Here is a 25,957-nt window from a genome sequence, read left to right as displayed (position 1 = left end):
TTGGCTGGCTTGCTTTATGCTCGAGTGTTTGAGGAGTGATTGATTGTTCTGGAAGCAAACTAAAAAGATAGATTTGAAGTTGTGAGCTCTCCAGGTCTAAAGAGCATTGTGAGAGTAGGCATGTTTTAAGAGTACACATTGCAGTGCTTTAGCAGCTAAGTACAGGCAGCTGCTCTTAGGACAGCTTTGTTTTCATAGTTCACACAGCTCATATGTAGGAGAGGCTGATTTATGTGCCGTCTCCACTCGTTTCCATACATGTGTCAGAAGGGGGAGAAAGAACCTGTCTAATGCAGTAAAGATGCAGCTCAATTCACTGAAGAAAAGTGTAATTTAAGCAAGTGTTTTTTCCAGGAGACTGTAATTCAGGAAAAACACAAATGTATTTTAAACAATGGCTGAAATCTACAAACTTTCAGAAATGAAACTGCTGTCCCTCATTTTTTACAGGTGTGTTTGCATCCTCTTGGCTTGTCTGTGTACTGCATAAATAAGGAACAGATTGGTCTAACTCTCATGGTGACTACGGTACTGTTTTGATTCAGTCACAAAAGCATAAAGCTTTTCAGTACACATTTTTTGGCAATCTAATCATCAGTTTTTGCTTCCAAAGCATTGTCATGATCTGTTGCATTTTCTGGTATACTACAAAGTCCAGTGACCAACCGGAATCTAATGGGATCCACGTGAAGTTTGTACTTCAGTATTGTCATTGTTCTGCATCTTGTAACTGAATGACCAAACACCTCACAAACCCAAGTATTATAGGAATAGCTTTATTATCTTTAAACAACTCCATTATATTACAATTTATCCATCAAAATGCAAAATTAGAAATTTTAAACAATTTCCCTAAAATGTTCAGGAATGAAGCATGAGTGTGTATATACATATAGACTTTTTAAATAGTGTTATTTAAGCAATGACTAACTTATTAAACCACTGTATGAAATGTTGATAATGGATGGGCTTTTTTCACAGTCAGAAAAGGACACTGCAGACCCCAGGCCCCAGTATTCTCAATACATGAGAGACACGGCTTTTAGAATTACCTTTTAACAAAACAACTCACATGAAAAACGTTGCAGTTACTACATTCTTATTTACTGTGCAGTTGGTCATATCAGGTATGCATAGAAGTTATTAACTATAAAGCATATGCTCCAAATGGCGATCAGATTTTATTCCAGTTCTTGTCTCTGACTCCAGCCATGTTCAGGAATCTCAAGACAAAATTCAGGTTCATAAGCACATGGAAAAGGGCAGAAAAGTTAACATGCATAGCTGAAAATGAAGTAAGCTTTTGGGTTTTAAAATAAAACTGCCATAGCCATATTTGGTTTATAAAGTCATCTAACTGTGCCCAGTCAGTGATTTCTTGTCTACTACAAGAAATACAGGTATTTAATATATATTTGTAAGTGTATTGTGATGGCATCATTAACTATTAAGGTAATTGGTGCCTGTGGGACCATAGTTTTCAATCAATTTGGAAAAAAAAAATCTCTTTGCTTAGTACATATTTGAAAGGTCATGTTTCTAAATATCCCTGGTTTTATCTGTTTGAAGATGATAAGCGTAAAATGAATTAGGGCTGAAGGGAGCACATACAATGTAGTGGTGGCAGATCAGAAATAAGCAAGACCCCACAAGGCTGTACTTAGCACCTGCACATCTGGGTTACACTGAGCTTATGGATTTTAAGGAGACAGCTCTATTTCTTAAATTTTCAACCTGCATGTTACTTCCAGCTAAAGACCAGACAATGCACAGTCATACAGACATTGAAAGTACTTCTGAAAATTTGATGGTGGATAAAATAAAGTTTCTGTATACAGACAGTTTTAAAAATAAATTCACGTTGTAGTTCATGTTTTGTCCTCCAAACCACACAAAGGCACTAGTTTACATTACGGACTAATGTCCTGCAAAACTTCAGTCAAATAAAGGAAGCTATTTTAAGGTTAAAGTGGTGCTAAAACCCAGCTGTCACTAGTAACTTAAAACAGCCACACTGGGTTTTTCAGATTTAGTGGGGGAAAATGTTTTGCCTCAGGATGCACATGTTGGGGGAGCGTGGGTGTTGGGGGAAAGGCTCAGCCTTGAGCAAGTTTTTACAGCTGAGTTATAAACCTGGTTTATAACAGAAACTGGCAGACCCTAAAAGATGATATAGAGGTATTGATACACATTTGTGTGTGTGGCAAAAATGTCTGTATGCACGCAGTTTTTCCCTATTCTCTAATTTTTGGTTATTGAAAAGGGAAGGGGTTTTGATTGAGCTATAGTCCAAGGCTGTTCTGTCTCACTTTATTCATTTGCCAGAACGCTTTCCTTCCAGCACTAGTATTTTGGCTAGGGAGCAGGAATGTTGTTAAGATTAGAAAAGCTATTGGGCTTTGTTACCAATTTCTACCTCCTCAAAAATTATATGCATCTCTACTTGATGCAGGTTACTGCAGAGAAAGCATTACTTTCACACTGGTACGCCGTCACTATACTCAACACAAATAACTATTAATTAAATCCTTTCCTCAATGCCTTATTTTTCACCATGGTGAATTTGCTAATGAATACTTGGGCAAAATTTGGATCAACTACATACTGATAGGTTTTCGTTATAGTTGGGGGCTGTTCAGCAGCCACAGTTTGCAGTGCTGGCCCCGTGGAGGTGCTGGGAGCGAGGTGGTAGGACGTCTTCGTGATGTACTCCACCAGGCGGTTGTACTGTTGTTCTGACAGTCTCTCTCTAGCTCCGTCAGCCTGAAATCAGATACGATAAAATAATTACTGAGTATTTGACAGCAACTGAACTGAGCAAGGAAGGACAGTGACTTCCACATTACTCTCTTAAAAATCTTCCTCCCTGGAATATTTTTTAACAATAGTTCAAATGATTTTTTAAATCAACAGTGTTCTCCCATAGTTTAGTCCTTGGTGAATTAGTCCTCCCCTCTGCTGTTTTGAGAAGCTCTAACTCTGCTGCAGAAAATTTAAGGAGTATCTTTTGAGAATTTAATAGATGGACACCTTGACCACGAGTAGAACTTTAGAACAGATCAAACCCCTTTTAGAAAAATGCCAGTAGCTCATGGAAGCTACCTGTCAGATAGCAATTCTAATTAGCAAAAACATTTTCTCAAAAAGTACCATTAAAGACAGCCCACAGCTAATATCTGGGCAGTTGGTTTTAGGTCTTTAACTCACTTCATTTGAAATAAAGACTAGAAGCTACCTTCCAGGTGAATGTTCTATGGCATTCATCTGCTTCTGATAACAAAAAAAAAAACCCCAAACCATTCTGGGTCAGAGGACCCAAACACAGACATTTTTTTAAACAAAAGGGTTTTACTAAAGATGATTTGGGTATTTTGTTTCTGGAGAAGATATTAAGGTGTCTATGCAAACTGGCTTTCCCACCACCAGGAGTTGGAAGGACTCCTCTGAAGAAATCCCTTTTCTGCAGACTGAAATACGTAGAGGTTCAAGGCCTTAGCAAGAGGGATTCAAACGACCTTCCTGGTGGGAAAAAATCCAGTAAATCAAATACTGTCAACAGAAAGGTGGCATCTACCATATGGTTCCAACCAGATAAAGTATTAGATGAAAAGCTGTGGACAAACCTGACTTTGGAAGGTCAATCTGCTGTACCCTCTTTTTTGAAGAAGCTGAAGATGACTATAACTAGCTGGAGAAGGGAAGGCAAGCAGACAGGCTTGCCTTCAAGCTAATTAATTGCACGGTTCCAAAAAAACTTTATTTCAAAATTACCACCATGGATGCTACAGTAGTATGACTAGCTAAGTCATTCAGAATAGAAGTTATTTCAAAAATAAGATAATGAACAAAAAGACAGGAGCTATCCTAGGGCTAGGGTTTGACGCCTCCTTATTTACAGTTGCAGAACTGCTGACCAGTTTAATTTTTGTAGGGTTTAAAAATGTCTTTGTTGGACACCACACTAAGGATTTGTAGAGTGCTATCTTCTGCATGTCTTTCAAGGAGTTTTACACATCTTACTAGATATGATGGTATTTTCAAACTGCCGTTGGATTCCATGATCAGTATCTTGTCACATCTCTGGACTGCAAGACTCATTTTAAATACACCATTGCTTATTTGAAGAAAGAATTAATATAATTGACCTATAGTGACAGATGTCACATTCACATCAAAACAGTCCTTTCTGTTTTTTTTTCACTATGCTTTTGGAGGTGGATTTGCTGCTCAGCAAGTAGAAACACTCCTGTTTTCAATCATCATCACAAAAATGCTAGAGGAAGCAGGCTCACGAACAAGCTCAGAAGCTTAAGGTTGAAGCCTATGCCTAGAAACAGCAGAAATGATGAAATGGGCAGAGAAGAGTGTTGTTTTCATGAACGACCTTAAGGGAGGCAAAAATCAGAAGGCAGACTCTGCAGCAGACTCACAGCTAACAGTGCACAGCTAACAGAAGGGTGTCTGAACCACGTCTTCAGTCTGGTGCCTCAACAGAAGTATCTCAGCAGTCAATCTGTTTCACCGGTTGAAAGGAGAGAAATCTGCTGAAGCACAACCTATGTGAACCAGATTTCTTGCATGTAGGTGGCTCCACACTTTTTCCTGGTTTCTCCTTCTAGGGAGGTAAGCCCAGGGGCAGCTGGGTTCTGCCTCCACACTGACCAGAAGACCCAGCTTACCAAAGGAGATGGAAATATTGCTGGCATCCCATTCACCTACTCTTGTGAACCCATTCTTCATCCAGCCTCAGGCTATATTCCACAGATACAGCATAATCATCTAGGAGGAAATATTAACTGTGCTTGGATGGTCTTCCAAAGTAACTGCGACCCTGCCTGCTTCTAGAGGGCTTCATCTGTAACTGTCTGCTACTGCAGCCACTTTCAGTTCAGCTTATATTGTCAAGACAAGAGCAGAAGCTTGGAATTGCATTTTTTTCCCAAAAGGCATCTAACACTGTCACTAAGTGCCCTCACCCACGGCTTTGCAAAACTATCATGTTAATATTCAGACCATTCAATGGTTCAAAACTTAGTCAAGGGTTGCTTAATGTACCTGCTAGAGGAACAGTACAGATATCATGCCCTTTCATGCTGCAAGGGTTAAGAACTTTTGGCTGTATATATTGTGGAGGGAAACAAACCATCAGGCAAAACAGTTGCTGAGGGAGTCAAAATATACTTTTGGGTTAAGAGCTCCACAATGCTTCTAAAATTTCTCTCCTTATGGCTTATAAAGAATAAGCCTTCAGCAAAGATTCTGACTCCACAATAGACAGACACAGCACCTTTGTTGTGCAGTCCAGATGTGTTGGGCTCCTCTGTGCACACCAAGATTTGCTTCTTAAGGGATTTTTTTTTCCACTGCTTTGAAAAATCCAGAGACTGGTTTTCAGCTCTAGAGATGGTCACATGTAGCATTATCATGAAAACCCTGTTGCAGATTACCACAAAAAAATTATGGAATATTTGAAGGGCCCTTCGATTTCTTGTCATCTTCTTGATATTATGAGCTATACCAAGAGCAGCTGGAAGATCAGGCCTTTTGAGTATGACAACTGTCTGGAAGCAAGTAGTGTGTCAATTACTTTGGAAGATAATCCAAGTACAATTAATGCTTCCCTTTCAATAAAAATGTTGTCAGTGCCAGAGTTTTCAAGAATCCATCCTAGCCAGATGGATTAAGTTATATATTGTGGAGGCAAACAAGCCATCAGGCAAACCAATTGCTGAAGGAGTCAAAATATGCTCTATAATATCTCTGGTGATTACAGCTGTAGAAACTCATGTTTTGTTTCCTAACTGTTCCAAGAAGCTGAGGAGAGGGAATGGGAGAAACTGTTTTGGGCAGATCTGAAGCAAAACTTTTGGCAAACTCTATTTGTGAGCAGCAATACAAAAAAAGTGGATTTTTTTAACACTGAAATAAATTGTTTCAATTTGCTGCATTATTTCTAGCATTTTTGACTAGCTTAGTCAGAAAAATAATTTACATTTGGTAACATTACCTCTGTTTTGCTAAACTTATCATAATATTTTGGTTGACTTGACTAGGCATTTTCCAGCTAAAAATTCTGTTCCTCTTTACTAATGTTGTCATGCAAAGACGTTTGCACTTCAGCTGAGGACATCTCCAGTGCAACAAGATGGCCTAGTTTTAATATTGAGGACTTGTGCCTGTTTAGGTGTAGGCCTGCAGCTCAGAGGCTACTCAGCTGCAAGTCACAACTTGTTCCTCCTAAGGTTCCTTTTCCTAATCACATCACATCCAGTTTTTAGAAGCTCTGGACGGGGAGCTGAAGGGGAGGCTCTGGCTCCCATCAGCACTGGTGCTGCACGTGACACCCCAGAGGGCCACAGAACTGACATGTTCAGCTGCAGAAAGGAAATCATTAAGTACGAGGTCTCCCAATCCACTACGGCAAAAAACCATAGTAAACATTAATTACAAAAAATTTTACTTAACTCTAGGTAATGACTAAAACTATATGAAGTGTTTTGGAATCTTTCATTGTGTAGCTGCCTTAACGCAAAAAAATTCAAACTTCTTTTATTCTGCTCTACCTTACTTTCAACTGGCCCATTTCTCTAAATTTTTATACAAATTTAAGCATAAGCATCTGCATTCTGAAGGAATATTTTACCAGGTCTGATTTGTACAGCATCACTCAACTTTTGCTGCCTTGCCAGCATTAATTTGCTGTACCAGGGGCACAGGCACCCTTCACAGCTCTTACCATGCCACACATTTTCACTGCAATCTCAAGAGCCTGTGTCAGCAAAAGAGATGCTGTACTGAGGCTGAGTGGCTCAAGGCTTACAGCTCCTGGTGGTGCATTGCTGCACCACTTGAGTAGGACTCCCGTATTTCCATCCATAACTTCACAAAAACCCCACGTACTTGGTCCAGTACCTGGGCACACTCACCATTCCCACTGGTGTGTGTATGTGGGAAAGCCGGACTCTGCACATGCCAGGTAGGGTTGCTCTGTGCATTCAGAGGAGACACTTGCCCATAAATCCTACACGGTCCCAGCTGCAGCAGCTGTGCGGACTAGAATTAGGCTCCCTGCCCCTTGCCTTCCCTTCTTCCAGACAGGCAGCCCCTCTGCACCCTTCATCACCCTCTTGCAGCAACCTTTGAGCAAGCTGCCCTTTTACCACAGCACCATTCTATTCCTCACCCCTTGGATGACCAGACACAAAGACAAAAGCTATCACACTCCAAACTAATAAAAAAATATATAAGCTGCTGTTAAATTTAGGGTTGGGATAGATTGAGTGCATCAAATGCTTAGGGAGAACAATTTTTTTTTCTTCTTCCCTCCAGTACAGTAGCTCTGGACTGAGCAGGATAGTCTGGATTCAGTCTGATGTGTGCCATCCCTAACCACCTGGCATTCAGGGACAAAGAAACCTGAGCTTTGCCCACTTGCATCAAAATTTAAGTAATTCCTCATGTAGCTTTTCGATGAGAGAAGGCAATTTTAGTCAACAGTGCTCTGTGAAAATGAGGTCAGTGGAAAGACAACAAATGTAAATAGAGAATCCAGCACTAAAAAAAGCTGTCACAAAAATATTCAAGTGCTGTCACGATACAGATGAAGTCCTTGCTGTGCTGGAATCGATGACAAAACTCTTCAGTCACTTCAGCAAAGTTAGGATTTGAATGAAGATGCTCCTACTTTTTGTCACACCTCATACTTCATGGGGCTTTCCATGTTCTTTTCTTATATTTGAAACTGAAATTTCTGATATAGCAGTCCATGAACTACCTGACACACTTCTATAAAAACAACTGGGACATGCTTGTTTGTTTTTGAAATGCTCTCTCATATGATTCCACTTGAGAATTTAATACAATAAACAGTTTCCTGAAAGTGCAAAAATATAACATCCATCCAATAATACACCATTAAAATAAGTTAATTCATCCAAAACCCAAAGTATTCAAATGGCTTAGAGATCCTTCAGTATGAAGATGGTTATTTTATGCTCTTACTGGAAAACACGTGGTGCATCCAATCTCAGAAAAGAACTGACACAGTTTAAAGTTATCATTTGCAGAAGAAGGAAGATCTAAGGAAGCAAATACAACTGGCAGCCAAGCAAAACAACTGCACTGGAAGTGGCAAGATAAGAAACATGCTGAAAGGAGCATCAGCAACACTGATCTGTCAACAGAATTCACAGAATAATAAAAGGAGCTGCTCTTGCTGGGACCTTGTAGGCACAGGCAGCAATACTGACTTGCCAAACAATAAACACCTTGTGCATATCTAGGCATGAAAACCCTTTTGGAAAAGAGGTGGTGCTTACCAAGAATCAGGCTTCCTCTACCTTTTCCCTCAGAAAATTTCTGTCATGGATATGGTATATCACGATCAATAAGAGGACAGAAGGGAGGAGGCACATCCCTTGCATCCAAAGGGCAACACAGTCCCAACCCAGAATCACCAATGGGTGACTATCCCCGTCGCCAAAAGCATCATCATCAGTTGAGACTTCATCTTGGAATGAAAAACATACTCAGGTCTTTACCTCCAAATCAGAAGGCACTTTCTGCTGCTTTAGCTGCACCTTCAGCAGATCTTTTTGCTGATCATCTTCCAGACAATCGATTTCAGTCACAGGGAATGCCTGCTGCTGCGTGTCTTCACTGATGCTGACGACAAAGAGCACCTCTGAGGTGAGCAGCAAGCAGCCTTCATGCTGCTGGCCTGATCCACTCACAATCATGACATCTAAGGCCATATGGACCTCTGGCCTTCCTAGAGATTGCAGCATTTTCCTGCATTATCAAGGGAAAAAAAGAAAAAAAAAAAAGAAAAAAAGAAGTTGTCAGGTCCTCCAGGGCTTATTTTGATCACTAATGTTTTTACTTAAGCCTGTAGCTATCACCTACAGATGTAAAATGAGCCAGGGAGTGTATCCAAAACACCATTACTGAAAGATATTAGACTTCAGATTTAAAGAAGGAATGTGAAATTGTTACTTATAAAAACCCCTTAATCATTCACTGCAAAATTGGCCTAATATCTGTGCTAGGTCAGCCTATTTCCCATCCTATTTCCTTGATAATAGAAAAATTACCCTGAGAAGTGGCTTAGAGATTCAGGGCAGAAAATAAAGCTATCTTCACTAACAGCTGTTCTGGAGATGTGCAGTATTTTTCTTGGGCTTGGTGCAATGATAAATAAGTAAGAACTCACTGAATGCCATTAAATAAAGATCAGCTCTGTAGTTTCAGAGCTGGATGGAGATCAGCAGCCCATCATTTGCAGATTGGGTTTCTATGCACTACCTTTGTGTTTAATGTTCCTAAACAAACTGCCATAACTCAGCCTTTCCTAGGAAAGCAGCCTGTTAACTTGACCACAGGCCAGAACCTATTAATAAACAATGTGGATGTAAAAATGAGCAATTGTCTAAATAATTTTACCAGACATATTTGACGTGGCTGTTTGGAGCCTGCTCAACATGTTGATCATTTGGATGAGAGCGCTGCTTGGGAAGCTGAGAAAGTCCAGCTCCATGCAAAATACCTGTGGTGAGAGAGTTCAGGTTTTTTAGTAGTTGTTTTCTACAAAACAGTTACGTGTTGCAGTGATGTCATCTGTTTAAAGCAGTTCATAAAATAGTGCAGATCCAAAATGATGTCACATCTTTGGAAGCTGTAGTCAAGATAATTCATTAAATATTACAATGCAAGAGTTGTGCACTTAACCCCAGTGATCTTGCATTAGTGAGAAACAAAAAAAGCCCCACTGTGTGTTCTCTGAATTAGCCATACACTTGCAATCAAGAGAAACATAATGCTCCTGAGAGCCATCATTTCAGAGTAGGATCAGACACATCACTTAGGATTTATGCAGAAAAAATCAAGACCGTTGTTAACTTTCTTGATTAATATTAAAATACTTTCATATATGTGTCATGATTGGTACAAATTAGAAGGCAAGTTTGCCTAGATACTGTATTTAAATGTTCAGTTGCTTAATCCAGCTGTTAAACACAGATCCATATATATTTATGAGATCTCCTGGGGCATCTGGTTTATTGTGAATTCTTCTTAGTGCCAGCACAGAATGAAGACTACAAGCTGCAGTTAAACAGGTTTCTAAAAAGACTCACCAAAGCTGAAGATGATACAGTATGTATGCTTTCAGATGGCCTGTAAACTTTTAATGATGAGGTATGGTCACCAGAAAGAATGAGTGAGTTGCAGAAAAATTCACAAATTAAGTAGTTTTAAAATTTTTTACAGGACAGACACAAAGTGGGTTATGCAGCAAGCACTACTGTTACATGGTTTGGTGCGAAGTTGCTCTCCAAATAAATGGAAGAAATTTTCTTTTTTCTAATTAAGCATTCCAAAGGCATTTTTGCACAAGGGTGTCAATAACTTAGATTCCTTTTTACACAATGGATAATAATTTAAACAAAACATCAGCGATGAAAAAAACCCTTTAATTTTTAGCACACATGTTGATGGTAATACTTAAAAGCAGCATCCCAGTTGTAACAGTTGGCTTACCGAGGTTCTCAGCATTATGTGAATGAAAATGTTATTTACAGATGGAGAAAGAGAGAACATGTGTTTATTTCTGTGTGGTCCCCCACACCCCTTGGTCCCCCCCAAGAGGCACAGTCCCACTTCCAATTCAGTTGTGGGTAAGAGTTACTTGAACTTTTGTGTGTTTTCCTCTCATGCACTGTCAGCTATTATTGATACAGTTTTTATGTTTTTTCCTGGCTAACTCCTTTTGTCACATGCTCATGGAAAACATGATGTCTTATATACCATATCTGCAATGAAAAGTGTCCCTCTGCTATTACGAGTTTCTTGATAAAGATGGGAGCAGAATTAAGTCTAGAAAGAATAATGCAAAAACAACACACAGGCAGCTGACAACAGAAAAACGTTTGATATGGGTTTTATACCTATGGGATGTAGAGTTCAGGAGAACAGTTATTTATACTCATACAAACAAGCTAAGGTTGGTTTGAAAGAATTCTAATAATTGTTTTCATTATTTCTTTAAATAGATGGAATGAGTTGTGAACGTTGTCGGAACCATCTAAACTTAAGCCTTACAAGAACTACTCATATTCTAATCAACACATCACAGACATAAATACTGCTAGTGATTAAAGTCTTAAATATGCAAGATTTGTCTGGTATAATTAGTGAAGCAAAGATATTGACAGATTGTCCTTTTATCAACAGGTCTCCCTGCTTCTCTTCCCTGACTGCCTCCGCTCGCCATTTCCTCTTAAATACCCAAACCAACAACTTTGACTTATTGATACTGGAAGCAAAGGAATTAGTGTATGTTTAAATTTTATTTTTTTTCTTTTACACTTTTTGATCACATCAATTTGAAACGATTCGCCATCACTGCCACTAAGTCTAGCTGGAAAACCCACTTCTGCTTGCAAAAGGTTATCCATGTATCCAAAACCAGGACTGTCTCCTCATGACTCTCCAGTTTAAAGGGAATGTTCCCACTACATGACTCACTTCTTTCTCCCAGGAACATAACTCTCTCCTCGTGCAGAGATAGCACAACTCTTTCCTTGCCATAACAAAGCAATCTCAAAATAACCCTCTAATTGGATATAGTGTTGCTCTAATCCTTTTATGTCAAAAATCTTTTGTAAGCACATATGTTTCTGTAACTAATTCTGCTGTATTCCAAGAATTACTTCATGCTTTCTCCATTCTGTGTTTCTGTGGTTGTACATTGCTGATCGGTAACACAAGAGAGAAGCACAACGTGATGGCTTTTAAGAAAAGCAGCACAACATTTGTAAGTATTCTAAATCTTTCTCTAAGTCACATAGCTACTGAGCTGAGGAAGTAAGACACAGCAGTTTGGGTCTGAAAAGCATTTTAAAATTTGAATGGAGATGTTAGAAACAGCCAAACTCACCGTAACCTGTCTGGGAGACGAGCTCAGCTGCCCCTCCAATGGGCTTTGTGAAGACGCCCATGATTCCTTTCCCCACACCCGAGATGACCCCTCTGGCTTTGTGCCCAGCTGAAGCCTGGGCCTCAGATACTTGCTGAAAATTCTTCATCGGCTGATCCACAATCCCAGCAATTGCACCTGAAAAAAACAAGGGTACCCATTAAGTGGTGAAGATTAATATCCCAGAATAAGAGGAAATCTTACTACTGGAATAGTGCTTGGAATAGAGACTGTATCCTACTCTTCTTACATAGTTATTTAGCATGTGACCAATTAGCTAAACACTACCTTAGCTTCACTGTAAGTTAAATCTTGACTTTTTTTTTTTTTAAGCATTCAGATCACCTAACCTTACAGTTTGTTTTCCTCTTTCAACTACTTTTGCTAAATGCTCTTGCTGAGTTAGTTTTATTTGGCTAATTCTGTGTAGCAATTCTCAAAATTCTGGGCTAGGAATAAAATCCTCCGGTTTTAGACAACTTCTTGAGCTCCTATGGATATGAGATTTTCATGTAACTCTGAGATTGACTTCATGAGAATAAAAACTGCTTGTATTCAATAGATCATTTTTATATCCTCTTCCACTGCCAGAAATGTTCATAAGTTAATGCAACTTTTGATATATTACTAAGATTAGCAGAATTAGACTTTGAGACTTTTTGTTACTTTTTTGGTGAAAATGATCATATTTTACTTTAATGTGCATGGGTCAAACTTTTACAAGTGACACAAGTGACCTTCCCAGCTTTTAGTATCAACAAAGAACTCCGACTTAAATCTTCCTAAATGTAAACAGGTATGTGAGGTGGTACATTCCTTTGATCTTGAGTTTATGCTAGCCACTTAACCACAGACATGTCTCTAGTTGTTGCAATTTTGATAGATAAGCTATTTGGAAATCGCTAAGAGTACAAGGATTGGACAAAGCAACACCACTCTGCCTGATCCAAGGTGCTTTGCTCAGTGAAAAGCGAGTTTGCAGGCTCCATGGCCAGCTCTCAGTTTGCACCTGCAGCTGCAAATATCAAGATAAAACCATTATTTAATCAGTAGGACCGAGTGTCACCCTGGTAACCAGGCATTTTCACTGCAACCTAGACATCTTTGAAGATTCTGCTTTGTATGCGGAAGCAAATCCAGGCATAATTCCACAGATCTGGACAATTGCAACCAAGGTATTTGGCCCCACATGTTTACCAGCGTGACATGCACTAGGCAGCAAGCTGCTAAGTGGTTTTCAGATGGTTTTAGTTTACTGTCACTGGATAAATGAAGAAGTTGCTGACTTTGAACAACAAGAACTAATATTGTACTTATACACTAGTTTTCTGTCCAAATAAAAGATGGGGATGAGAAGCAGCACACATTTCCCCAAATCCATGTCCCTGGGATACTATCTATCAGCAATTCAAGAAACTTGCATCCTCCATAAATGCTTTTCTCTCCTCTTAGGGAGATTTCTTCCAACTTCTGTACATGTATCCTTTACTGATAAACGTATAACATTTTCCCTGAAAATGCTAGTCTGTCTTTAATGTGATGCCTGCTTTTAATTGAGCTCACTCACTGAAGCTGAGCGTGCAGCTGAACGTTCACCCTCTGTACCACAAAGGCCATGAAGCTTCTTCCCAAATGCCATGCCATGGAAATGACACAATTTTCAGTTCATTAGTAGTTACCAGCTGCTCCTGCTGCTTAACTAAAATAATACCACAACACCACATTACACAATTGGGATTGTTTGTGCAGTCTTTTGTGCAATTGTGATGCATTTGAAGGCATAAAACAATACTTGGTGTTCTGCTAAGTTATGATATTACACTACCCTGTGACCTCCCTCACCCTATCTCTTGAGGTCATCCACAGCAACTGCACTTTTAGAACAGAAGTTATTGCCTTATTAAATGTAATCCATCTAAGTCCTAGCACTAGTAAATTATTTACTGCAATACACTTAAGCAATGTTACAAGGTAATAATAAATAAGAGCCTACTCCAAAGGACCTGTGGTATGCTCCAGGCACTTCTCAGCTGGAATTAGGCCCAGAGGACAAGGAAACAGAATGGAAACTGCTGTGACTGTGTTATATAAGATTATTTATATAGTGCCTCAAATAATATATAGCTTAATTAGCCAGTTGTTTAGTATTTCCACACTTTCTGTTACCCTGGCATTTTATGCATGCTCTGAACTTCTTTGTGAAGACATTGCAGTTTTGTCCTTCAAATTCTTTTGCAAGTCTTGTCATTCTACCTGCAAAAATATAACCAATGATCTTCTCTTCCTCTTTGTAACTCCTTATCTCCAATTGTGACTTACTGACATAACTAATTCATGTGCTGTGGCCATGCCCACAAATCACACAATAAACTATAAACATACTCCTTTCACTGAGGAGTGGCTGGTCCCACCACCCTTGCGTGGGGAATCCAGATCTGTGCAGCTTCTTTCCTTAGTGTATGTGTAAGCAAAGGAAAAAAAATAGGCCAAAGGCTGAGCCACCTTAAAAACCCGAGAGCAGTGAGATAGTGGTGATAGACATGTGAGGTTCAGGGCATCTCCTCACACCTGGAATGGTGCAAAGCACATCTTATGGGTGCCCGTGTGGCTTCTTGCATTCTAACATGAAGTTTGTGGCAGGAGCACCATGCTGGATGGACTTACCACAGAAGGTTTCTCCCTGCCATATTACAGTAGGGTATCAGGGGAGCAGAGCATGGAAGCACATGTAGTGATTCCTCCCTTCCCGCTCTCATCTCACACTCTCATATGGTGTCCTACTGTTGTCCCCGTCCTTTCTCTGTAATGTCCCTTGCCCATTAATTTTTTTTTTTTATTAAGTGAAACCATTCTCCATTTTTCTTTTCTTCCTTACCCTAGGCATTTGATTTTATATGCATGTCCACATATGTACACACAGATTATGTATGTATAAAGAAAACCTCAATAAAATTAAACACCAAAGCAACAAAACAAAAACATATTCTTCCATTACTGGACCAAAGAGGTTCCAGCATAACAACATAACATCTGCTAAACATCAGATGGGGTGCACTCTGGTTAATACATGTTGCTCAGTAACAATAAAAAAGTTACTTTGATAACTACAAAATTCAGATAGTTCAAAGTATATCACTGGATTACTTCAAGAATTTGATTACAGGCAGCAACTGGTTCGTGCGCAGCCTGACAAAGTTTGGTGAATGTAGTACAGCTTACAGAACTTAGCAAAGCTCGGGTTGCTTGTGACAATCTCTTTCAGACCAAGACATGATTGGAAAAAATCCTCCCCCTCCCCTCCTCCCAAGAGAAAAGGGCCATGCTTTTCCATGAGGCTGGAACTTAGCCAAACTGAAACCATTTTGCTTCCTTTTCTCTTCTCCTTTGTCCTTCAGGACTGCCGCAAGTGTTTCACACCAAAATACAGCTGAAGCGGTCTCATCACAGCAAACATCCCATAAAAATGCAGCTCAAAGAAAAGGGCACCTGCTGCTGTGCAATAATGTATTTGCAGTATTAGTGTGTGGAATAGCACACACCTTCAGGATTAGCAGTGGCTCGTAGTATCTCAGTTGCAGATAGGCAAAAGCAGAGTGGCCCTGAATTAGTGAGAGCTACATAGCAAGAACAGCCACTATCCCCCGCAATAACAAAAATTTCAGCTTCTGAAACGCAGGCTTTACCTTTGCTAGCAGGTAATACTTCCATCAGTATGACTCAATTCACTTTCCCCAAAAGCAGGAAGGAGTAACTGAAATGTCAAGCACTTCTGCCATTGTGAAAAATGGCTTTTTGAGTAGTTGTCAGCTTTTTGGTTAATCAGAAATTCTCAGCTTCCTAAAAGGAGCTACTTCAATATGACATTTTTCACTAGGACCCGCAGTTGAAAATTAAGCCAATAGTTTCAATAGTCTCTTTTACATTGTTATAAATTATTATTTTAAGTTTGACCTCGTCATGCAAAATGTAAGAGAGAGTTCCTCTGTGGGGATTCAATCATCTGAATATTTTACATACGATTTCACTCATTTTTGTCTAATCATATAAAAGAAAAAAACACACCTATCATAAGCTTTTGCTTCTTTTCACACACAAATGTTAATAAAATGACCCAGAAGTCTCCCCCAAACTAGAAAAGAAGACAACAGCTGGCCAAAGATAACAATCAAATCAAACAACACCCTGACAGTGCCTGAGTCATTTAAAATGAGACAGGACAAAGCACTTAAGAATGTACCACAGGGAACAACTTGCACTGAGGACGAGACAAGAGTACATGATTTTGGCCCTGATTCAGCAAAGCTCTTAAGCACATGCTTAAGTGCTCTGCTGAACCAGGGCCACCATAAGCCAGATTTTCAGAAAAATCAGAAAGGCAACTCTTCTTTCCGGGTAGATACCACAAGGTATCAGTGAACTGAGGGCTCCCACACGACTGTGCCTCGGCACGAAATCTGCATTTGTAATTTTTTTAGCTCCTTGCATAGGTCAGATGGCTTTTACGAACATGAGAGTACTGTGACTACCCTAGAAATCTCTTTCACACTTCTCACTTTTATAACTGGAAAGTCATAGAACTTATAGCTTCAAATGGTCTTGTTCTCTGCATTTCTGTACTCATCAAACTCTTCATCCTTCTGAAGGAAAATAACTGCAGCTTCACTTTGCTTTGTTATATATGAAGAACCTGTAACTATTTTTAGAGGGAGCATGTTCATATTTATTCTGAATATGCTGATGAAAAAAAAGCATCACAGCGATACCTTCGGTTCCACTATGACTGTTTTTGTTTTTTTTTTTTTTGAAGTCACGATATTCTTTAAACTAAATAGTCAGGACAGCAACAGCTTTCTGTTGTGTTTGTAAAAACTGAACATAGGTCTATTCTTACTTTAAGTCTTGACACAATTTATATGAATGCTGCTGTGTATATAGAGAAAAAAAAGCTTTTTAAAAATCAGGTTTTAATTAAAAAAATTATGCCTAATACAAATTCAGTGGAATATTTCTGACTTATCCCTTAGGGAAATGTTCCATACTTGACAAGTCCAGCTATACAGTATCTGTAGCTATTTATCTGGGGGCTTCACTGCCTCCACTGCTAAGAACAGAGGAATTTAGCAGGGAGGAATCTCTAAATAATAACAGCGGCAATAAGAACAAGAACTCTAGCTTGTGGAGTAGCACTATTTAAATGCTAATAATGAAGCTCTAAGTTTCTAACATGAAATCTGATTTCTCGGGAAATCAGGGACACCGAAATTCTTTTTTTTTTGTTTTGTTTTTAACTTGGGTGCACTCCTGTGAACGACGGAAGCCTTGCACGCAGAGAGGTGCAGGAACGGCGTATTTGTGTGTGCATGTTACGAGTTCTCAGCTTTCCTGAACACCAGAAGTTTTGCCTTATTACAGCCAAAGTTACAAAGTTTTGCTCAGTACTTCAGGCTGTACAGCTGATCCTTTTAGCTCTGAAGGGCTCTGGTGTGTCGGTGAAGGGGATATAGACACCATGTTACCTCGCTGCCTTATTAATAATTGAGCCAAGATCACCAACCCATTTCACCAGCACATACACTCCAGGCTGACACCGTGCTTCTAAAAGTATAATCTTTCATCCAGCTACTCAACCTAACTGCCCTTAGCCCAATAAAACAAGAAGGAAAAATAAAACCTCCTCCAAACTGCCTTTGATTTGCAACACCAGTTGCAGTTTTCTATTGGGACAGTGGCTACTAATATATGAAATTTCTCCTTTATGCACATTTCTCCCAGGACACTCGCTTGCTGGTTTACAGGCATTATCAAATGACAGTGCTTCACATCATCTAACATTATTGCTTAAAATAATTCCCAGTAACTTAACCTAAACTTGTAACATTTTTACCACTTCCTCTTCAGGGCTTTCAGGGCTGCGGTTGCAAATTTAGGAGTTGTGTACACTACTGAAGATTAGGAAAGAGGACAAATCCTTTCAAGCTTCAGCTCTTCTAACCTTTTGCTCTGGACTGGTTTTGGTCACTTTGATCTCTAAGAGATTCATACTGTTTAATACATACTCAGGAACTCTGCCAAACAATACAGTTCTGCATTCCTTTGCTGTGTGACAAGTCGAAGTAACCTAGAAAATCCAGCCCCTTACTGCAAAACTTCTCGCAGAGATTTTTCCCACTGCGGGTTAGTGTTCAAATTTTTAGGTACTATTTCGAAATGGACAGAGTAATCTTCACTTCCTTTTTTCTGCTTGATGAATACAATTACACTGAATCGGGATGATCTGGGTCTCTTTGTAATAGCAGAATTCCTCATCAAAGCTTACTTAACATCTGCAGTAAGTTCAAGTGGTTTTCAAACAAACCCAAGAATTCCCGATATCTACAGCGCAGCAAAAACAAGCAGGTTCGGAAGGCATTCCTGTACCTCATCGGAAAATAAACATGAGCATGGTGACATCTTTGTGCTGTCTTAGTTACAAGCCACCCTGCCCAATGCAGAATTATTCTTCTTTTGACTCAGATATATCTTATGTACCAGTGAAAATATTATTTCACAAGGAAGGCGCAAACTCATTCTATATCTGCAATTATTTTATCAGCAAAAAACATACACAGAAGTCACTAAATTTTGATAAAAAGAAACAGTATCTCATATTCATACTGTGAGGCTATTTCACGAGAAAACACCAAAACCCCCAGAATTTGGAATTATAACATGTAGAAAAGGCTGGTGAGCAGATTAGAAAATAGTATTATCACTCAACTTGATATTTAATAGTACATTACCTAGAAGGCTAATGCCTAAACGAGAGAGCCCCTGTCTCAGTCCTTCTCCCAGGCTCTCTGGAAGCTGCCTTCTCCATTCTTCTTGTCTGTTGTAATGCTCCTCATCCAGTGACAGCCTATCCATATTCCGAGCAAGACTTGTTGCCAGATTGGTAATTGACGTCAGTGTACCTAAATACATGGAGATATACATTTGGGTCTGGATCAAAATGCTTTAATTTAAAACACGGAGTATGCCTCACTGAGCTTACGAGCAAGTCAACTGCACAGACACCCATGTGGAACATGCTTTACTATTTGTTAAGCATCACCACGCTGCTGCTACGGTCCACGTCACGCCTTTTACATTAGCCTGCTCCAGGTTTGCCTGGCCTGTGGGAACAGCAGCTCATCTGAACATCCTTCCCCGGTTCCCTGGCTTCTGTAAGGCTAACCTAAATGGAGGGAGGGGTGATGGAAAGGTAAACAAATATTTACAGAAGGAGCAGGGAGGCCGTGTCCTGTGGGAGGCTGCAGCGGGAGGTTGGGAGCAGCAGCCAGGGACGGGGCAGCCGCCGCAGCCTCTCCCGCGGCTGGAGCCACGCGATGGCACTGTTTGTACAGGCTTCTCAAAGGAAAAGCTGCTCCTGCTCCCCGGCCAGGACAGCTCCACTGTCAAATCCTATCCTGTAACTTACACAGTTATGACAACTGTATCTACTTCTTTCTTCTTTTTCTAAAGAAATAATAAATATGATGAGGCAACCGAGTGTAGAATTTCTGATGACTAGCAGAAGTGCAGAACACCTTTAATACTTCTGCAGTTAACACATCACGTACTTGCTGAGTGAATCTCTATTTCCCACTGGGAGGTTTAAAATTCTGAAGTTTCTGAAACATTCTCATGCACTGCAGTTAAGTGGTGATCTGTTTAATACATGAGAGTTTACACATGAGCTTTGTTACCCTCCCAGCACTGCTGCAGCCTAGCAAGCCAAACAAAACTACAAGCAATATAGTTTAAACTTTAACAAATCCTTTAACAATGCATGACAAAAAAGCAGTAGTTGGAGTAACAAAGTGAAAGTTCTACCTTTGGAAATGTGTTTTACAAATGATGTTGTTCCTCTGGAAACTCCACTGACAAATGCTCCTGGGCCTCTGGTCAGCCCTTCATAGGGAAGCCTAAAGAAATCGGCTACACCATTCCCTATGCTTCTCACCAGGCTAGCCGGGCTTCCAAGAATCTCCAACGAACCAACAACCCAGCCTGCAGAGAGAAACAAGACACATGTTACGGCTGCAAAAACTGCAGAAGCAGCAGTTGTGAAAAGCTTATTTCTTAATTATCTTTTTCACACTAGAATTCATCACATTATGAACTTCCTCTGGGCAAAACACAGGAAATAACTCATCCACTATGAATTCAGAAATGGCAATCTTTCCTACTTCGTAAATCAAAGAAATCCTTTTGGCAAACTCACAAATAGCTTTAGAATTACTTCCTTCCAGGAGCTTCCCGTATTTCTGCTAAAAGTGTGCAAGGGAGGCGGATGCAAGAGCCTCACAGCTACAGAGGAATGGGACTGCAAGCTCAGATGGTTGGATTGGTTTTAGATGCTATAAGGCAGCGTTGTGATTTCACATCCTTCTGTGATAGAATTGTGACAGGGAGTTTACACTGATACAACGTACTGCTTTACAGGAGTGTGCAGGTCAATTGCTTGATGGAGTGTTAGGAAAAGGGATACAGATTTTTGACAAGTGCTTAAGAAGTTATTTTAAATCCACCCCAACACTTCTAAGCTGATCATTTTCTTTCTGAGTGCAGTGAAAGCCAGACAAATGTCTTCTGCTCAGTACAGTTGTGTAAACAGCAATGACATCTACATGCTGATTAGGTTACTCATAGGGGAGTATTCCTTATGCACATCCCAGGAGAGGTATCTGCAGATCTGGTTTCCTATATAAATGCAGGGTTGCCAGCAGCTTGCTGGATGGCCGAGCACACAGCAATCTGTTGCTGGAAAGCTGTTTGCAGGTCTTGTCTTTCTCAGGCTGGTTGGCAGCAGATTTATTAGGGAAATAGTGCTGCATAACTCTTTTTTTGGCAGCCCAGAGAGAGCAATTCAGAAAGGGCAATAAACGTTAAACGGGAACTGCTTGGTCTTTGAGCTCTGGTACCACGAATTTCAACTGGCACTGTCAGAGTGGCACAAATTGTGTGACAGGACCAGGAGACTGAAGGATGGACAGAGTGGCCTCCTGCTCCCCCGCAAGGGCCCTTGATCTGCGCTCTGCCCTCCTCATTCCCATCTCATCACCGAAAACTCCTGCTCTCCAGATGCTTTTCTTGTTTTTTGTTAACCCCTCCCAGTCATTCCTGTGGAAGGCTGAATCATGAAACTGAACAGAAGAGAAAATGTTACTCATATGAAATGGATTAATCTCATAGTATCATTCTAAGCTCCCGGAAAATCTGTTATTCTTGTTGAATCTGTCCCACATTTCAGTTCTGGCAGGTTGAGAACTCCAGTACACGTAGTATAAAAAGCAGGAACCAGAGTGGACATAAGGAAGAGTATGGGATGGACTACGAAAACAAAACCCAAGAGCTACTGGCAATGCAGCGAACAGAGCAGCAACACACACTGTGGCCCCGTGGTGCCTGCCCTGAAAAGTAGTGTCCCCTGGCAGTACTTCCCTGCTGGGACCAAGGGAAGCCAGTGCTCCAGGCTGGGCCTGCAACTCCCTCGCTGCAATATTTTTAATAAATTATCTTTGCCACTGTGTGAAGTGACGAAAAGCTGAAGGGGTGGGGAGACACGTACAGATGTAAGAAATGCTCTTTCTGCTTTTTCTGATCAATACTATTGCAATAACCTCTTAAAGCCTTTTTTCCCCTAAATATTCTTTGCATTCCTTGTCTCAGGTGGTGGTGTGACACAAAGGGGTTGCAGGGCATCAGACCTTAGTGCTTTGATGTCCTGCAACATCCCAGCAGGCACCACCAGGCCTGGACACAGGAGACTTCAACTCCCCTCACCTGCTGGGCCAGCCAGCATGTTCAGGAATGAAAAACAGATAAAACCCAGGACCCAAAACAGTTAAACACAAAACTGAGGGGTTGCCTGATATCCCAGGGATGGTCGTTGCAGTCTATCCCTGCTCTTTGGGTTTGGGAAGCTCTGGATGGAGCATGCTCACCCTTGGAGAGCTCATGGGAAGAATGTGCAACCTGCAGCACAGGTGACCCTCCTTGGCCAATGCTCAGAGCAAAACAAACAGCTCCTCACTGCGAGCATGGACCACCCAACCCAAGGAGAAAGGTGTGGGATTAAGTCGGGAACAGGAGAATGAGGAACCAGGAATAATCCTTCAGTTTCCAAGCTCTGTGTGGCATTTACTTTGCAGAAATACAGTATCATGCCAGGTTACCATTTCCCACAGTATGCTTAGAAATTATATCTACTGACATGAAATAATTATGAGCTACTGCATTTTCTTTATAGGCAACTTAGGGTTTCAGGTGCATCATGTACCCAGAGCAACTGCTGGCCTTTGCACTGCTGCACACTGCAAGGCCAGCACAGGAGGAAAGACCAAAAGTGGGCTCAGAAATCCCTATCCAGCATCTGTGCCTCACCTGGGATGTGGTGGATAAAAAGCCAGAACAGCCCTAATTTCCTGCTGCAGTCTGTAACTACTTGTAGCACCACTCCTAGCCAGTCATGGGGAGAAGCATTCACACTGTGGGCCGTATCTGGCCACAAACTCACTGGTAATTACCAAGCCAATAGACTTCCTCTTTTGTACTACGAGATTTAACTGCAAAACAAATCCAAACAAGTAGCAAAAAGAAAAACTTGCAAATTTTGCAAGCATAATAATGCAAGAAAATGACAAATTGCTACACAATGCTCTGGTGCACAATTGTGTACACAGTTGTCACAGTTAACAATCAAGTCAGGTATGCACACAGTGAAAGACCTGGTCAGCATTTCACCATTTCTGTTTATAAGTAGCTGAAATGCATATGTACAATTTTGGAAACTGTGCACAGAAATCAGGCTGCAGCTATGATGGCAGCACAAATGGAAGCATCAGGGTCTCAGAAAATGTGACCATTAGAATTGAAGGAAAATAAATCCCACTTTTCGTTGTGGAGTACATTACTTGTGTCTGACCATGGAGGAGCTTCCTCCTGCCTCAGGTTCAAGTTCTATGTCACACTAAGACATATCAGAGACCAAATTTCATGATTTCTAAATTAATATTTAGGGGAAACAGAATGTACCTGATAACCTGAAAAGACTAACTGCTTGCTATTAATCCTATGTGGGAAAAAGTTAGTAACAGCAGACTTCTTAGTTCTTGGATCAAAGGACAACAAACATCTGTGTGCCAGTTTAGACTGAAGGTTGTATGAAGAAAGACAGAATCCTAATCATAAACTGCAGCCAAAAGGAGTTTTAACAACAAAACAACATACAGAGCTATAATTTACTTCTGAATGCAGAGCAACGTGCTGAATAATTTTATTAAATGTAGTTTTGGGGAGTTTATTTGAGGAATGCGGATTGATTCTGACTAGTGCTACAATATAAAATGACAAAACTTAAGCCAGCTAGAACACATTTTTGTCCTGTGTTCAGGGCTTTGTAAAGCCTTCAGGCAGCTGGCTAATGTTTAGCACAGCTTTGGAAATCTTCACTGGTGTATGCTCAGCCATTTTATTTCCTTTATGTTGTATGGCAGGACCTGAAACATGTCTGAAAATATCATTAAACAGTGTCAGAGGAAAGCAGTAATTGTATGGGTAACACCTAGGTTATTCAGTTTGAGAGACAATCACAGAATCCTTGTGCCTGATAAAAATGTTACATATTAAGAAAAAGTACTGACCTGCTCTGAAAAGTGCTCCAGCAGCGTAATGCATGGCCAAGGCATGGACAAGTTGCCTGGCAGTGGTGAAGATGGGTCCTCGCTCAAACACAGAGAAGGAGAGAGGGGTGTGATCTGAGGCTATGTACAGTTTCAATGAAGCATGAATACTGACAAGTAGATTTACAGGTTGTATTGTTAATTTTCTTAGTTTCACGGGCTTAACTAAAGCTCTGGCATGCTCTCTCACTTGTTCAGGCACTATCAGGGTAGTATCTGAAGCATTCACGGATTTACAAGCAGTTTTGTTTTCTGGAAGATATGTATCAAACAAAGTCTTAATGTAGTAAACAAAGGTGTCTTCCACATACAGCCTAGCTGGTTTGAGCTCAAAGCTGAGGTCATTCACATGAAACATGAGATTCTCTTCCTCAGAAAAAGCAATGCAGAGTTTTATAAAGCAGTTTTCCTTATAGCTTTCCAAATCTTTGTTACAAACAATGAGGTTGTTCACTCTCGACCATTGCACAGTCTCATTTTTCTCTCCTTGGCACAGCAGGACTGCAAAATGGAAATTAGATTTGCTGTACAACTGATTGTCCAGTTGCAAGTCTTCACAATACACTTGGAGACTATGAAATTGTGGGAGGCCTTCCATGGAGTCCCACTGGACCTCCTGTGACAGGGAGCTGGTGGCTGGGGCCATGTGGACGAAAACATTGTCTGCTGTGAGACGCAGAAGTTCAGATGACACTTTGGGGTTTGTAATATCATCAAATGCAGCAAGACTTAACTGATTGATGAACATTTTCAGTGACAGGGTCTGCTCTTGACTTCTAGAAAGGAGTGAGAAGAAATCTTGTTATTTCATATATTTTAAGTCTATCTGGCATCTTGCTTCCTCAAAAAACTCTCAGGAGAGATGTTCTCTATAATACATGGGAAACTCATTGTGCAAGTCCCAGTAATGTTAATGGGATTTGGCAGTCTTAATTACCACAGTTGGTACCACCTGGGAGGTCTTCTAAGAAATGGGAGAGTACACATCTATGCCAGGTTTTTCTTTCTTTTTTATCAATCAGCAGAATATTTTGGACAGGAATGTCTCTATCTACACAGTAATTCCCTATTATATTTGCTACAGAGCCAGATATTAAAGTAGACAACAAATACAATTTTCCGATAATTCATATACACCCTCAGATGTTCCAGTATTTTCTGAGAGCCACTACTGAAGGGTATTATTATGAATAACTCATTTCACATCACATGCAGTGAGTGCCCTCCAATGAAGCCACTATAGCATTTTTATACTGATGGCATTGAGGGCCTCCCTCCTCCAGTGTTAACTGCCCATTGCCAAATTTAACTAGCAAGTGGGCTATTCTGTACTGCTGATGACCAGTTTTTTTGTGGGATTAATACTAAATTATTGGGGAAATAAAAACAGTACAACAAATTTCATTCTAATTGAAATAGCCTTGCTGAAGGTCAGGCATTCTGCCTTTTAGAAATAGGTAGTATTATAATGGCACTTAATGAAGCTGAGGACCAGGTTGTGGTATATTATGGAAGTGGGAAAATCTTCTAAGGAGTTATAATCAGGTATAATTGATTACTGATTGTAAGACTATTTCTACAGCCCTTGCACATCAAGTTTCCTTGGTAACTTGTAAGATTATAGATGGCAGGAGCTGGCTAAATACATTTTAAACTGATGAACACACTCAAAATTAATTATGATTGAATTTTTTTTTTTTTTAAATGAACATCTCAGGTCCTCTTTTTGTATGTACCTGTTGAGGTTGCTCTCGATGGATCCTGCTCTTCCTTCTGGCGCCAAGGTTATGACTATTGTTCCACAGTGATGGGCAATGTCCACATAAACACATCCAAAGCCAGTTAAGAACACAATCTAGTAGAGAGAGGTAGAAACACACTGAATGTTACAGAAATTACTATTTTTAGTGTCATAAATTGAATTATTCTATTAATGCCTTCTGGTTGAGATCTTTTACTCAAATCATGATACTATTCAGGAAAAAAGTCAGAATTCAATAATTCAGAAAATAACAGCTCTGATACTTGAAGTATTTCAGTTGTAAAGTTGAAATTTGCATCTCATCCTTCAACTCCATAACTGAACACATTTTAATAAAAAATTCTCAGGAAATAAGCAAGATGTGCTGTGGAGGGGGGAGGTTATATGAGAAGAATAAATAGGAAATTTTTATTTGTGATTTTGGATTAAGAAGAAAGGCATTTTTCTTGAGCTCTACAAAATTCCACCTTCTCCTCTAGAAAACAAACCCTAAACTAACATTATGTTGCTATGGCCTAG

General features: G+C 40.1%; 1 protein-coding gene across 1 annotated transcript in view; it reads right to left on the bottom strand.

Moving 5' to 3' along the window:
• Nucleotides 1–757: 757 nt before the first annotated feature.
• Nucleotides 758–25,957, bottom strand: part of VPS13B (vacuolar protein sorting 13 homolog B) — a gene marked incomplete at its 5' end in the record, with an annotated part of 38,060 nt that continues 12,860 nt past the window's right edge. Inside the window, 8 exons of the mRNA XM_027903094.1 lie at nt 758–2,763; nt 8,541–8,790; nt 9,442–9,544; nt 11,936–12,112; nt 18,754–18,924; nt 19,826–20,002; nt 23,638–24,452; nt 25,413–25,531. Of these exons, the coding sequence (XP_027758895.1) occupies nt 2,518–2,763; nt 8,541–8,790; nt 9,442–9,544; nt 11,936–12,112; nt 18,754–18,924; nt 19,826–20,002; nt 23,638–24,452; nt 25,413–25,531 (2,058 nt within the window). The remainder of the gene's footprint in view (nt 2,764–8,540; nt 8,791–9,441; nt 9,545–11,935; nt 12,113–18,753; nt 18,925–19,825; nt 20,003–23,637; nt 24,453–25,412; nt 25,532–25,957) is intronic.

The sequence above is a fragment of the Empidonax traillii genome, unplaced genomic scaffold (genome assembly GCF_003031625.1).
Source record: "Empidonax traillii isolate 1590-97213 ecotype Southwest subspecies unplaced genomic scaffold, ASM303162v1 scaffold933:size234345, whole genome shotgun sequence".
In the NCBI taxonomy this organism is placed as follows: Eukaryota; Metazoa; Chordata; class Aves; order Passeriformes; family Tyrannidae; genus Empidonax; species Empidonax traillii.
Note: the sequence above shows the minus strand (reverse complement) of the source record. Positions and strands in the feature narration are given on the sequence as shown.